This window comes from Cottoperca gobio, chromosome 14 (genome assembly GCF_900634415.1).
Source record: "Cottoperca gobio chromosome 14, fCotGob3.1, whole genome shotgun sequence".
Classification (NCBI taxonomy): domain Eukaryota; kingdom Metazoa; phylum Chordata; class Actinopteri; order Perciformes; family Bovichtidae; genus Cottoperca; species Cottoperca gobio.
In genome coordinates, this window is record NC_041368.1 from 11,476,151 (window position 1) to 11,491,949 (window position 15,799).

A 15,799-nucleotide genomic window follows, 5' to 3' on the forward strand; every position below is an offset into this window, starting at 1 on the left:
TTGCTGCTAAAACCTGGTATTTAGGATTAAAGTAGGAACAATCAGATGAGATTGTTTTTTTTATTAAACATTACCAAAATAACCCATTGTATATTATTCATAGGGGCATTATAAAGATGTACATGTACATATGGATCATTACTTTTAGATTATATTTCAGAAAAAACAGATGCGTAAGGACATAAATCAACATGAAAATGTTTCTCAACACAAATGTGTAAAAACGTAACGATAAAGTAACACACACATACACTTGAAGTTCCCAGACCTTTTCTGCAGGACACCCCTTTTTGTAGATGCAAATATTTTCAAGCCCCCCCACCTTCATGCACCCACATAAACACACATGCAAACACTTCCTTTGCTTGTATTCCTATATCATTTATTTATAACTGTAATATGTAATTAAAACATAACTGCAGTTTTAGTGTGTGACATCTTACTGAAATAATTAAATAAGGAACTAGTCACTTTTAGAGTGGAAGCATTAAAAGTGACACTGAAAGTGACATTTTCTAAAGTGTTGCTGTGTCACAGTATTCATTGCTTTCAACACATCTCCTTAGAAGCCTCACTGCTCAAAAATGGCAAGTTTACCACCTCCCTGGGAATAAACAAAACCTGAACATTTTCTCTGCTGGAATTACACTTCTAGCCCCGCCCCAGTTTGGGCCCCACTGCTTCACAAATTAAAATGATAAAATTAAATGTTTTATTATCTGTCTTCGGGCACTGTCATAGAGTTACTGAGTTCAAAAGTACTTGACAACAGCATCGTGCAGAATTAGGAGGCTAGATATAACCTGCATGTGGGTATTAAAACAAACTTACTGAATGTAATATTGTAACGTGTGCATGTCAGAACCAGTATGCATAACAATTGGTTGCTTTAAGTAAAGTGTTGACACGTCTTAGGAAGATATTTCATCAGCCTACCAGAGTCCCTAACCCTGCTCTGTATTTTCCAGGATGCTCTCCTTGACATGGTACGCAGGTCCAGGATTCACTTTGTTCACTGCATATTGCCCAAGGCAGATAGCCTCAAGGCTCTGAGTGGATCCCTGTTCAAAGCAGGGGAATGTGAGGCTCAAGGGGAGACTGGAGATCCCGGCTTAATGCAGCTAGATGTAGCCCTCCTCCGTGCTCAGCTTCGTGGCTCCAAGCTGCTGGATGCTCTCCGGATCTACAGGCAAGGTAAGACAGCGGCCTAACTCACATACTAAGCATAGAAATACAGACATAACAAACATTTCCAGAGTCTAACGTATTTTATCTGACCTTCAATCTGGTTTCACGAAAAAACACAGCACTACAACGGCCGCCTTAAAAGTAGTAAATGATTTATACATTTCTTAGACAATAGAGAACATTGTGCAGCACTTTTTATTGACTTATCCAAGGCTTTTGATACAGTAGATCATGCCTTATTGTCACAAAGACTCACAGTGTGTGCGGGCAGAAGGTATAACTTCTAGTTCTCTTAATGTATCCAAGGGTGTGCCACAGGGATCGGTTGTAGGACCATTGTTATTTATCATTTATATAAATAATCTTAATCACAATGTTTTAAATGCAAATTTCCATTTTTATGCTGATGACACAGTAATTTACTGCTCTGCATCCTCCCCAAATCAGGCTCTTTGTCAGCTCCACACTGCTTTTAACATTGTACAATGTAATTTGTGTGATTGTTTTAAATGCTGGAAAGACGAAGCTCATGATGATCTCGAAAGCAAAAACCAAACACTTGAACCTTCCTGCTATCGCCACTTCAGAGGATTCTGAGATTGAATCTGTGTCTCAGTTCAAGTATCTTGTTATTATCATTGACGATTCTCTTTCTTTTAAACCTCACATTTTAGAACTTTTGAAAAAATTAAGAATAAAATTAGGTTTTTACTTTAGAAACAAGTCCTGTTTTTCTTTCGAGGCCAGAAAGAGATTAGTTTCTGCAACGTTTCTGTCTGTGCTGGACTATGGAGATGTTGTTTATATGAATGCATCGTCTCAGTGCCTCAGCTCTCTGGATACCGTCTACCACGGGGCACTGAGATTCATAACAAACCTCAAAACCCTGATGCACCACTGCACCTTATATGCTCGTGTTGGATGGTCTTCCCTGACCACCCGTAGACTGAAACACTGGCACATCTTTATTTATAAAGCTATTCTTGGTGCTCTTCCACAATACCTAAGGATCTACATTAGTAGGAAATGTAGAGGACCATGTCGGCTTTGCTCCGAGGACTTGTTTCTTCTAACTGTCCCAAAAGTCCGTACAGAACTTGGGAAAAGGGCTTTTAGTTACGCTGCTCCGGCTGCCTGGAACCAGCTGCAGAATGAGCTGAAACTCAGAGAGCTGGTCTCTCTGAACAGACGTAAAGCAACTCTTAAAGACATTGAAGCAGACCGCTGTGTCTGTAAATGTTTTAATTAATGTTGTGATTGTGTTGTGATTGTTTTGTCTGTAACTGTGCTGCTGCCTATCTTGGCCAGGACGCTCTTGAAAAAGAGATTTTTAATCTCAATGAGACCTATCCTGGTAAAATAAAGGTTATAAATAAAATAAAATAACGTTATTCTATGCCGACCTTCACAGGTTACCCCGATCACATGGTGTTCTCTGAGTTCCGCCGCCGCTTCGATGTGCTGGCACCGCACCTCACCAAGAAGCACGGGAGGAATTACATCGTTAAGGACGAGAAGAGAGTGAGTCAATCAACGGGAAAGGAAAGTGTACAGCTCCGCCAGTGGCCAAGAGCAGTGAAGATTAATGTTGTGAAGAGGCAGCTTCATTACATCTTCCCCTGATTTGTCAGCAGCCAACTGACAGAGAAATAAAACCTCATTCATCAGAGCCATTGTAGTGATCTAATCAACTTAACCTTATCGGTATCATGCCTGTTAAAGAGGCAGATCGGTAGTGCGGCTTAGAATGTGCTTACTGCGTTCAAAGCAACAAAATCAAGTAGATGTACTTATCCTTTTTTATAATCCGGGCACTGGAACCCAGCTGCCATGGGTTTCCCCTGTTGTTTCAACAGTACTGGTGCTTTACCTCTCTAGTCTTTCTGAATAATGATTGTGAAAAAAAAACCTTAAGAAGAAGCTTAGTGTGAGTTTTTATTCGTAGAAGTTAACTACCAATGAGGGCGTGCTGTGCATTGGTGCATTGGTCCTCTGCAAGACAAGCAGTGCTGTAGAGAGAAAAGAAAAATACAAAAGTTTGTTTCCTGAGAGAAATGAGAGAGAGAGTGAAAGAATGGGGTTAAGGGAGTGAAAAGCTCTTTTTCCCCCTGTGCCCGTGTTTTGTGGCTGAGTTTCTGTGGAAACGCTGGCAAACAAAAGCCCCTCAGTGCTAGTGGCAAACCTCTCCTGGTGTAATCTAGATCGGCTGGAGGCTCAAGTAGAGAGAGGAGGCTGAGACAACAATACACCTACAGTATACAGGCCAGTAGATGGACAGGGAGAGGCTGCAGGCAGGCTGATGGTGTACTTCTGCATCGGCTATATGCGTTCAAAGTTCCATGAACACCAGAGGGGTCATGAGGAATATGCCAGGAGCAGGTGGATTATGGGGGGAGATGTTGTAATTGGTTTGTGGTTGGGTGGTTTTGGGGAGCCAAACTTTTCCCATGCTTACTAACTTACTTTCAAAACAAAATCCAGCCGGGAATGGATGTGAAACTGCACTGTACCATTAGTTCAGCATGGCAACTTAGGGGAACTGTGGACTACTGAAGTGTTGCGGCGTCAGTAGAAGTTCCCACTGGATGCAGCAGTTGAAAGACTCAGTGTGTGTGTATGTTTGTGTACATGTGTGCCTTTACCCAGGCTGTGGAGGAGCTACTGGAGTCCTTGGATTTGGAGAAGAGCAGCTACCACATGGGTCTCAGTAGGGTAAGTAATGCCGCCACGTCTCGAACAAATAAGCAGCTTTAAAATGATTGAGTAAACCTTTTGCTGTGAATCACTGCCAGTTTCACTCCTCTTAAAGCTCTGAGCACAGAGCTGAAGTACAAGGCTCTTTTTATCCTTGTATTTGATTTTTTTAAACTTAAAAATACACTTGCTGTCTGGGGGGAGTGTGTCTTGCATTACCCCTGTCCCTCTTTGAGGTTATTTGTCATCCTTTTTTGGAGAGTTGCCAAGCCTTGCCCCTTCTTCCCGTCTTCCGAAAGGCATTACTCTACCCTGACCGACTACTGTGATTCTTTTTCTTCTCAGATCATTAGAGCAAATTCTCACAACTGATGGCCCTCTTTGTTTTTCCCCATGCTCGTCGCAAAGTAATCACAGTTAACACTGCCTGACACACTGAGATATAATCCTATCAGCCGAAAAGTGGCCATCAGCCCAGGAAGGAAATCAAAGGAAACAATAATGTGGAAAAGAGTGGAACTTGTGCCCCCAGATATGTGCAGCTGTACAGGCACCTTTAAAAAAAAAAAACCCACACACATGCCACAATAATGATTTGGAGCCAGCGTCACATGGTGCCACACTTTGGAGTGTGAAATGGGCTCAGAAGTAGACAAGCACAGTTGGCCATTTATAAAGCATTCCAGTGGCACCCTAGCAACCTGTCTCACTTGCATGCCAATTATACCAGCTCTTTATAACCTGACAGCAGTGGAATCACGGCTTTTGTCAGGATCTGCCATTAGAGATAGCCACGTGTCCTAAAAACAGCATATACAATCTTAGAAAGTACTACACGTGTCTGATAATGACCAATAGCTTCAGCTCAAACCCCACTAAGCAGTTTAAAAAGTCATATTCACTGATGTCATTGAATGCATCGCTCCTCCCTGCTGGTTTGGAGATACCACTACTAAAGCTGCTCAATTGTTGCAACACATTGCACTAATACTTTCTATAATGCATTACAAACATACTTATAATGCTTTAGAATCTGCTTATAGCTATGTATAATCAAAGTTAGAAGTACTCATACATATCCATAATGCTTTAGAGCTACAATCATAACGCATTATAAAGCCCAGTATCATAATACTTTATAATTGCTGGTCACTCACTGACATTTGTTTTGCAAGTATCATAGTGTATTATAGTTTCCATAGTTATATTCTTTTTATAACGCCTTATGGGTGTCATGGAAGGTGCTACGAGAAGGATTGACTGATGTCATTGAATGCATCACTCCTCCCTGCTGGTTTGCAGATTCCCCTACTAAAGCTGCTCAATCATTTCCAGCTTCTGCTTTGTTAACAACTCACACATGGTAATTTATAAAGCATTGGGACTTGTGTATCGAGACCTTGGATGGAGCCAGTCCTCCATCCATCCATTTTAATAGCTTGCTGCCATCATGTCTGGAATGCAGTCACAGTGCCTAATCCCTCTGCGGTACAGACAGGCCGTGACGTGATATGCTTTATATCGGCTGTTTACCTGTGTTTTACCTTTGGCCTAGATTAGAAACAGACAAGGCCGATTGTCCCAGATAATAACTTAATCACAGCTCTCTCACTTAGATAACACTCACTTGTCCATGGATTACGCTGCGTATTATTGATTTACTGCTTCAGTGCACTTATTTACTTTTTTTTTTTTTACTCTGTTCTGTTTATATTTTGCTCTTGTGCTTCACACTAAAGCAGGGTCTCTAAATCCAATTTCCCCATGGCTAAAATAAGCATTACATGATCTCTCAATAATTGTATACTTTGCTAATGAGTGGACTTGATTGTATTGTTTTTTGTTCTAGTTGTTCTTCAGAGCCGGCACCTTGGCTAAACTGGAGGAACAGAGGGACGAGCAGACCAAGCGTAATTTCACACTGTTCCAAGCTGCCTGTAGGGGCTACCTGGCACGACAAGCCTTCAAGAAGAGGAAGGTAGGCAAGATGTCACGATGATAAGAACCACTTAGTCTTGAATTAAAGCGAGTGTAAACCGACACCAAGATTATATTATAATTGGAGTCTGCAATTCCGTCGGTGCTCATTCATAACGTTAGCAGGTGCTGGATTTAACTTACTGTCCCTCTTGCTCCCACTGCCTTTCTCTTTATACGTCAATGGCCTTTCCCCTGCTCGAATAGTGTTGTGTGGCTCGTAGGGCGTCACCGAATAGTTTGAAGCTTCAAAGATTCAATCAAGACATTGACATTCAAATTATTATAAATGAACTTGTAAAAACTTTGCCAGCATTTGTCCACCTTCCACCTTCCCCTCTCAACAACACACACACACACAGCGAGCATCGCGGCGGTCCTCTACTCTGTACCGGTAATTGTTTCAGTCCTCAGTCCAAAAGTCAACATCCATTGAAAAAAAAAAATTATTTTTTCAACTAAATATTCTGCTTTGTTGGCCTTTAGCCTTTCAAAAACAACATTTTCACTGTGGTTAAAAAACTCTTTGCCCTGCTTGCCGCACACAAAGGGAGGTACGCACCTGTGTTAACAGACATTCGAAGCTTCATTCCAAAACCTCAATAGAAGCTTCGAATGTAAAAAAGAAATAAACAGCCACTTTGTTAGTTTCCCATTTACAGAGCCAGGGCTGTCTATAAACACCAGATTTGTTTTCAGCGCACACCAGCTAGTATACTGCGAGGAAATGTTTGCTGAATTTGATAAAACGTGTATTTAATTAGAATCACTGCCTCAAACTTAAACATTTTATGAAATAAGGATACAATTATTTATTTATCCCAAATTCTATTCAAATCACCATCTGAATAAATTAAAGAAAAATCTAATTAATTCACTTAAATATGTGGCAAGACTCAAGTTACCAATGCTAAAATAAATGTGATTCTTGCCAAAGTGAGTAAGTATCAAGGTCCATTTTGCTGCTTAGCTCATTTCCCCCCTTCTTTTTGAATAAAGTAGATGAGGAATGTGAGCCCCAGAGACCTTGTTGCCTAAGAGTCCGCAGGAGTTTAGAGTTTCTTGTCCAGAGCTAATTTCAGTGCCTGTTTGCTCTGCTCTCTGGGTAGATCTAACCAGCTCTGCTGTAAATCTTCAACTAATTATGAATGTGTTCTCTAAATCTATTGCCCTTACCCCTTCGTCCTGTTCTGTAATCCATCCAATCAGCTCTCCCAGGGGGATATTTGATAGTGACACGTCCATTTCTGTTACATTTTATCAAACTGCTCCCTTTAAATGCAGCCTTATAAAACATACTGCTGACTCATACAGCCATCTGCTCCACCCATCTTCCATTTTTCTCCCAGCGTGTGATGGGTCCATCTCTCTGGACCTCATACATGTCCTCTTGTGATGTATGGAGCCCTGCAGTCCTTCTCCTTTTCTGTGATTACTATTTAAGTGAATGTGCCGCTTCAGCTGGCTAGTGATGAACCAGCACAAGCAGAATCAACATTGCTGCTCTCCATCCAGTATGACACGCTGTTAGTGAGGAGATATCGTGTGTATGATGCCAGTAAAACTATTAAATTGTCATCTTTGCGATGACGTAAATCAATATGACCTTTTATATTACTTGACTTCCAGCTCTCTTCTGTTATTACTGTTTTTACCATAAGATTGAAAATTGGGAACCAAGTGAGGCCAATGTATTTTCTTGATTAACTTCATAAGTCATCGTTCACACAGTGGAGCGGGCTAAGAGCCTGGTGCTTCATAATCTGCCAGAACTTGAAGTAAATCAACAGCGAGGAACGTTCAGAATTGCTAGGCAACTGTGGAATTACAAAAGTCATTAGCAAAGAGGCAATGTTTTCCCTCTGCCCCCATCTAACCCCTATCTCCCGCAAATGCATCTATAATAGAAAGATGAGACTTCATTTTCATTTTATTTCTCTCGACCTCAACGTAGAGCGAGGTAAGACGTAACATACAATTGTGAATGTGATTGGATGTGACCGCATATTCTATCACGTCATGGCGATAGGATGATCCAGTGGAAAGTCTTATTTAAACTGCGAGCATCATTATGCTTATTACTTTTATTGTCATTCCCAGTTTTAATAAAAAAACTACACTAAATTCAATTCAATTCAATCAAAAAACCTTTACTTGACCACAACAGGGCACTCACACACAAACAACATTTCAAAATTTATGGAAATATACATAATATTTTGCCCAGAGTCAGACGAAGATTGATGCCACTGTAATGTCTTTATGGTAAATATGAAGCTACTGCCAGCAGTTATCTCAAGTTAGTACAAAATATATGTCATATGTCCATTTTACACTTTACACACTGTGCTTGTATGGCTTATGCTGTGTTCACCCCAAACGCAAAGTGAATATTTGCCTTGCGTTACTCACTTGAGCATCATTTGTGCGTATTTGTGTTACAGTCCTTTGCGTGGCTTTCTGGTTTACTACGTGTCGTATGCTTCTAAACATACAGTGCACGGCCCATTCTGATTCAGTGTCGGCATACAGTAGCCAGGTACAGGTATGCACTGCACTTAAATGCAGTCATGCATTATAAAACTCAAGTCTTTCCAATATTTGGAATGATTTGACATATCATATATAGTTGCTTTTAACATTAGTAGGTCTGCAGTTAAGTGTCAGATTGAGATGGGAAATGTGCGCTGTCGAGGAATCCGAAGTGAGGAGCAGTGCCAAATCTAATTTGCTTTCACTTGCTTTCCCCTTTTTTTCTCCAACTGCTGCTCAAGCCACCACAGTATGCTAGATGTATTACTATTCAACTATTACCTGTGTGGTGTAAAGTATCTTCTTGCAATGATTACCTGAAAGGCTATTTTTTCTGTCTGAATTTCATTATCTTTTTATTATTCCTGATTCAATTAGTCGACACCAGAGTAATGGAACAGAAGCAGGGCTGTGGAGTGATTTTCATCAGCCCTTCTCTCCTTGATTTACAGTGTGTTGCTATTTAATCGTAGACTAATCATCGTATAATAATATCCACTTGCGCTTTTGCTGTTGCCCTGTTACCCCTTTGTGAATATTGTTAGGGCTGCGTTCCATCTTGCTCTGTTGAAAGTATCCAGTCATAGCCGGTACAGCAGATGATACTTTGCCTCTGTAACAGTGATGAGTTCTGGTGAAGTCTCTCAGACACTTGCTGGTTGATGTATATGGATGTGTCAGAAAAGTTCCCTCGATTGATATTGCCTGGCATGTTAACCTTGTGAAACTGTGCCTAGCTCATGTGACATTAAAGGACAAAACCATATAATTCTTTTCTCCTTTATTCAACTGTCTCCTCAAAGGGACAACCTGACATTTGAAAAGTCAGTTTTCTTTTGCCCCAGCAGGCATCCACTGCGTTAAGAGTTTTGTCCTTCGGGTACCCTAGAAATGTCTCTTCTTTAGTTATTGTGTAAAGCAGCAAGTATAAGCTAGCTTTAGCCTCGTAATACTACGCCTATTCATCTTTCCTTCATTGCAACACAGCTCACGGAATTATAAGATATAACTTTTTCATATCTTGGGATTCTACAGGATTTCTCATTCATTTGAAAAATGCAAACCCACATCGAAGAAACATAAATATCTCCCTATTGTAAAGGCGTGGATGGGCTCTGCATTGGTATGAGGAACATAATATATGTAAAGTGTCTATCCTTTACATATTTTAGTAAGTAACAGTTAGGAAGACTATTTAAACAGAGATAAAAGCTCAATAATTTAGGCAACAAATGTATCATTTACATTTTAAATAGAAGAAAAATGAAATTACTTCCTGTTAGTTATACTGTTGGATTTTGAATTTGTTTTCCAGTCCAGAAAATTGTCAATATTTATTTATATCATTGCAATTTGCAATACAAAAACTAAACAGTTTGTTATGGGTACGTCCAGAGGAGACCCAGGCGCAGAACACTAGACTCTGGAAACGGAGTAAATTTAAATAGTTTATTTATTCAATACTCTCCAGTAGGCAGATGGTGAGAGAAAAATGGTAAAGCAGGCAGGCAGACGGGCAGGCAGGAGTTGAGCGACAAGTTATGCAGTGATCCTGGAAAGAGCAAGACAACAGGTTATACATAAAATGCAAAGTAAACTCAGATAGCGTATATACTGAGCGGCCGAGATCTAAGCTACCGGGGTAGCAATCTGACGATGAGTGGCTGGAAGACCAAGGTAGATAAACTGTGCTGGGATGAGTTGATTGTAGACAGGTGAGCAGATTGGAGTTGATGGGTTGAATGAGATCAGCGGCTGAAGTCTTTGGCCTCGCCCATGCCACATACACACACACACACATACACACACACAAAGAGACAGAAAACACTAGGGATACAGATGGGACCATGACACAGTTATAAACTCCAGGCTATGAACTTCTTTTTAAAATGTGAAATTATGAGAAGCAGACAATTGTTGGTTATCGGTATCGACTGAAAACAGTTAATATCCTGCATCCCTACAGTTTTTCTTTGGGCCCTCTGCAGTCTACCCAGTGGTTAGATTGAGGTTTTAACTGTGATTAGTCCGTCCATAGTAGGTTCAGCTGAGATTCCCTGATCCAATTCCAATAGTGGTAACCCGAGACTAACTTCCTTTTGTTTGTGAAGTTTAAAGAATAGCTTTGCTAAAGCTATTTGTGATGCTGAGCTTCAGATTTATTTTACCACTGACGTCTTCTATGTGTTTTTGAGCTGTTGCTCAGAGGAAAGATACTATTTCTGCCCTTTCAATGTCAGTCTGGTTGAACCATTATACAGCGTTATGTACAAAACAAACCCTTCATATAGAATAACTATAGCTACCTATTTCTAAAGAGGACCTTTTACAACCTAAAAGCATGAACGTCCTCTTAGCCATCTGACTGTAATGAATCAAACTTTTGTTGCAGGAGATTCCAAACTTTTCAAAGGCAACACTTTGAAATGCACGTAACATATAATCAGAGCCGCTGTCCTTAAGCAAGGCATTATATCACGTTGAACAAATCCCCAGAAACTGAGCATATAAGCGTTCGCTTCAGAAGTGGGATCAAAGTGACATCAGGCGGTGCTCCATCTTATATCACAGGACTCAGATGTCCTACATACATACAGACATGCCTGCAGACACACACACACACACACACACGCACACACACACACACACACACACACACACACACACGCATTATTTTTTAAATGTAGGATGAGAATGAAAACATGCTTTTGGCTTAATCTTGGCTCACAAACCTAATTTACATCACACTGTCTTACAGCTGTCACTGCCTCTTAATGTGATATGAATACCAACATGTTTATCCATGGTGTTCATGTGGTAAAATCTTTTGTTTGTTTTCTATTCATTTTAGACTAAATATGACAAGTGAGACTGTTTAAATCTTCTGTCTGCATTTTTGCTCCACGTTTAGGCTTTCACTGTGTGACAAATTCTAATTGGTCATAGAAAGTACCTTCAGGGCAAAATGTACCTGATGCTGAGAATTGCGTTGCTCTAATTGGGTTTTCCTGTAATCTGCTGCTGCTGGAGAGCCTCGTGCATAAGCAGCATGGAAATCGTGTAATACTTGGAATTAGCTGCCAACATGTTTGATTTAATTAATCAAAAATGAGCTTCCAGCCTCGGAATGCATTCTGCAGAAACTCTCCAGAGGAGGCTGGCAAGTCCTTGGTTAGCTGCGAGAGCCCATACACAGGCAATATAACATGAGAATTAAAAGAGCAAACATTGTTTATCGGTGGTGCTGGTGTTATGGCAACGGTAGATGAGTTCTGAAAAGCATTTATTCCAGTCAGTAGGGGAGACCAGGGTCAACGTCTTTACATTTTCCTTCGTAACTCACAGACTAATTGAAATACACTTCACATCATCTTTTGATATAAGACACTTGTTACATTGTATTAAACAATCAAATCACTTTATATCTACTATACAGATAAACTGACAATGACATATATAATATTCACTGCAGTAAAGCTATTGTTATTATTATCTCGGTTGTCTTTATTATGAAGCACTGATTTGTGTTGGAAGATCAATTAACAGTTACAAGTTATTACATGACAATCCCCTCAACCTCCTCTGTGTGTGTCATGGTTCCCATGGTTCCTTGAAATCCTTGAAAGTTTACGAATTTGAGGGGGGGAAAATCAAGGCATTGAAAGTTTTTGAATAGGCATGGAAAGTGCTTGAATTTCTATATTTTATGCAAGAATAGAAATTGATATTTTCTTAGAGAAGAGAAGGCAAGAGAGCGCATAGTCTGGCGTTACTGTAACACAGCATCACATTCAAACCTCTCCTTGTAATTGTTGTCTGTGAGCTTCAGTAAAGCCTGCTAGTTCTCATTATAAAAATTCCCAGTGTAATTATCCTTGATCCGAGTCTCAAACTGAGCCGTGTTGGCTCCTTGCATTTGAGGGAATTGGCCCTGGAAAATCCTTGAAGAGTCCTTGAATTTGATGTTTAAGAAGGCGTGGGAACCCTGGAAAAAAAACTCATATTCCTGTATGTGTTCCTGTCTTCTCCGTATGTTTTAGATTCAGGATCTAGCCATCCGCTGCGTCCAGAAAAACATCATGAAGAACCGTGGCGTGAAGGACTGGCCATGGTGGAAGCTCTTCACCACGGTGCAGCCCCTCATTAAAGTCCAGCTCTCTGAGGAGCAGATGCGTGGCAAAGACGTGAGGAGGCCTTTCTCTGTGATACACCCCAGCTCGTAGATTCCTCTCATTTCAACTTAAAAGATGCACCATCTGCCACTGCAGCATGGAACCTTCTGTTATTAATGTTCCTGGTAATGCTTAATATTTCATAGTTTTACCTGTAACATTACACGTAACATAACAAACATTCTGTCCTCGCAGGAGGAGATACAGCAGCAGAAATCGAAGCTGGAGAGGGTGGAGAAGGAACGGAATGAGCTGAGACTGAACACGGATCGATTGGAGAGCAGGGTGGGTCCCTTCGCCTGTGGCAATGCATGATGGGAGGATGTTGTTTAAGATTAGTGGTGGAGTTAAACTCTTTGCTTTCAGTTAAAGATCTGACCACTTACTTATACAAGAACGGTGGCGAGAAGTTTATAGTTTTTTATTATACTGTGTGTGTGTGTGTGTGTGTGTGTGTGTGTGTGTGTGTGTGTGCGTGTGTGTCCAGATCTCAGACTTGTTGGCAGAACTGGCTGATGAGAGAAGCACTAGTGAGTCAGCATCCCAGCTGCTAGGAGACTGAGACTTCAGAGAGGCTTCGCCTGGAGAAGGATATGAAGGATATACAGGCACGTAAACACATACTGTAGCATCATAATATTAAAGAAATTCCAATGTCAATGTGACTGACGAGCTCCATGGCATCCACTGTAGTGAACAGTTATCTGGAGGTTGTAGTACCATGTCCCAAACATCAGGTGGCAAATCCCAAAAGCAGTAATAATGAATTCCATTTCATTATTATCTTCGTGTCTCTGTGCTTTAAAAAATATTGCATCGTAAATTCCTAATGGCTGAGGGAAGAGGAGAGGCACCAAGTATATACAAATAAGATGTTAAAATACTTTTATCCTAATTTTCTTAATACTTTTCTTGTCCATTTTTACTGTGACTAATAATACATCTGTCCACTGCATTGGATGCTATGCACCAAGAGGTATACTGTAGGTGTGCATCAACGGCATAAAGGGAGATTCAGTTGCACTCAGAATATAGAATTTTTTACTTACTAGTCATTTTCATATCACTTTGCGATTCAATAATTCCTGCATCAAAGAGTTAATTGGTGTGTAAATCTGTGCATTCCAGGCAAAGTTTGACGGGATGAAGAAACAATTAGAATCTCAGGAGATGGAGGTGATGGAAGCTCGGCTCATGAAAACATCAGAGTTCAACGGGGAGATGGACGATGACGATGATGCTGGTTAGTTGAGCTATAAACTGCTAGCTGTCGTTTGCAGGGGACACCATATACGCAAGAGACTGTCATCCATCCATTTGTTTCATAATGTGCCCAAAATTTGAGGAAAAAAAACGTTGGTAACACTAATATAGTTATTATTATAGTTATAAGCACACATACATATCTTAATGCTTTACAACAATCAAAACACATAATGAAGCATTTTATAATGACTTAGGTCAAAATAATAATAATTGCTGGTCACTTTCTTTGCAAGAATCATATTGTATTATAATTCCCCTTGGTTGTATACATTTTGATCTTTTTATAATGCATTATAATCACTTTTATAATGCATTAGAATAAGTTATTTTAAAAGGTCATTATTTGCTTGTAGTGAAGTAATAAAATGCATAGGTACTATGTAGGAACATATAATACATTACAAGCTGGTTATAAGTCACTACATGTGAGCATTGTTGGCTTTAAAATCATTACGTCTATAAAAGCAAACACAAAACAAAAATAATTTATTTGTTTAACGGGTTATAGCAGAAATTGAAGCTGAATGATGGACATTTACTGTCACGGTGGGGAAAAGGTGAGGACCCAAATGCAAGACGGCAGACGAGGAGATTATCAAAATAAGTAAAAAAGTACAAAATAAGGCAAAAAGTAAAACTTTAAACACAAACCAGGACGACACCGGAAGCACGAGGCGCACAAGGTAACATCTACTACCAGGGTGACACTTAGATGACGAACTCACAAAGAACACTGGGACAGACAGGGATATATACACACAGACACTAGACGAGAGGAACGAGACACAGCTGGGGGGAGAAGCTAAAACAGAAGGGCAAGGTGAACAGACACAGGAGGAACAAATCAACAATCACAGGGGTAAAACACACAGACAGGAAGTACAACTAGACATGCCACAAGGGGGAGTGAACACGATCATGACATTTACAATAAACTCATGTAACGTTTCCCAACAAAAACTCACTCTAAAGACTCAATTGACTATAACTAATACCTGAAATAATTATATTTTAGCTGTTTAATTTCCAGTGCTATAAGCAAATAATAACATGTTGCGTTATCATGTTTAAAATGCATTATAGACACGGGCTGGCACAACAAATCTCAGTTAGTAGCCAGCAATTATGAAGTATTATGATACTGGACCTTATAAGTCATTATACATTTTTTTATTATGTGTTATTATTGTTATAAAGCATTATGGATATTTACGAGTGTTAACTATAATTATGCAATGATATAGGCAGGTTATAATGCTTGGCAAGTATGTGTATAATGAATTATAGACATAGAAAGTGTTACCAAACTTTTTCTCTCTCTTAGGAATCACAATCTTGGTCATCAGTGTTTTTAAACATTTGTATTCAATTCCTTAATTAATTGGCCCTTGTGACATTCACAGCAGCTTGCCAAGACCTGCCTAATGGGCATGTCAGCTCAGGTCAGAAGCATAATTTACTGAACCGCTCACACCAGCATTATGTGCACAGTTTGAAAAATCTCCCTGATACTAATTTAGGCTGCGGGAATTAGCGGCTTTATTTGACTGTTTCAGCAGGAGACATGGCAGTGAGACTTGGTCACATCTCGCATAATGCTATTAAGTATATTTTCCAAGTTTGGGATTTACCGCTTGGGGATTAAAATGTTCGCTCCCAGGCATACAACTAATGCCTTTTACCGTTTGGTCTCCATATGCCGAGAATGAGAACTCCCATTGAGAGCATATTGTCCATGAGACCATTTTTATTTCGCTCTGTGTTCCCACCCCCCCTTCAACCCACCTCAGCAGACAAGCCATTACAGAGCATATCAGAATTCTTAGATGAATAGGAAAATAATCGTTGGGATCAGAGCCGGTGGCCCTGCACGTTGTCATTATGCTATATATATGCTAATGAGCAGCACTGATGGAGGAGCCGGTGTTGGTACGTGAAGGAGAAATGGTCAGCCTCTAAAATTATAAGGC

At 40.1% G+C, this 15,799-nt stretch overlaps 1 protein-coding gene across 1 annotated transcript in view; it reads left to right on the forward strand.

Moving 5' to 3' along the window:
* The window catches only part of LOC115018633 (unconventional myosin-XVIIIa-like), a 74,020-nt gene that overhangs the window by 37,058 nt on the left and 21,163 nt on the right, over nucleotides 1–15,799 (forward strand). The window contains 9 exon segments of the mRNA XM_029447737.1: nucleotides 969–1,194; nucleotides 2,600–2,709; nucleotides 3,835–3,900; nucleotides 5,732–5,860; nucleotides 12,432–12,575; nucleotides 12,759–12,848; nucleotides 13,051–13,116; nucleotides 13,118–13,171; nucleotides 13,692–13,806. Coding sequence (XP_029303597.1) covers nucleotides 969–1,194; nucleotides 2,600–2,709; nucleotides 3,835–3,900; nucleotides 5,732–5,860; nucleotides 12,432–12,575; nucleotides 12,759–12,848; nucleotides 13,051–13,116; nucleotides 13,118–13,171; nucleotides 13,692–13,806 — 1,000 coding nt within the window.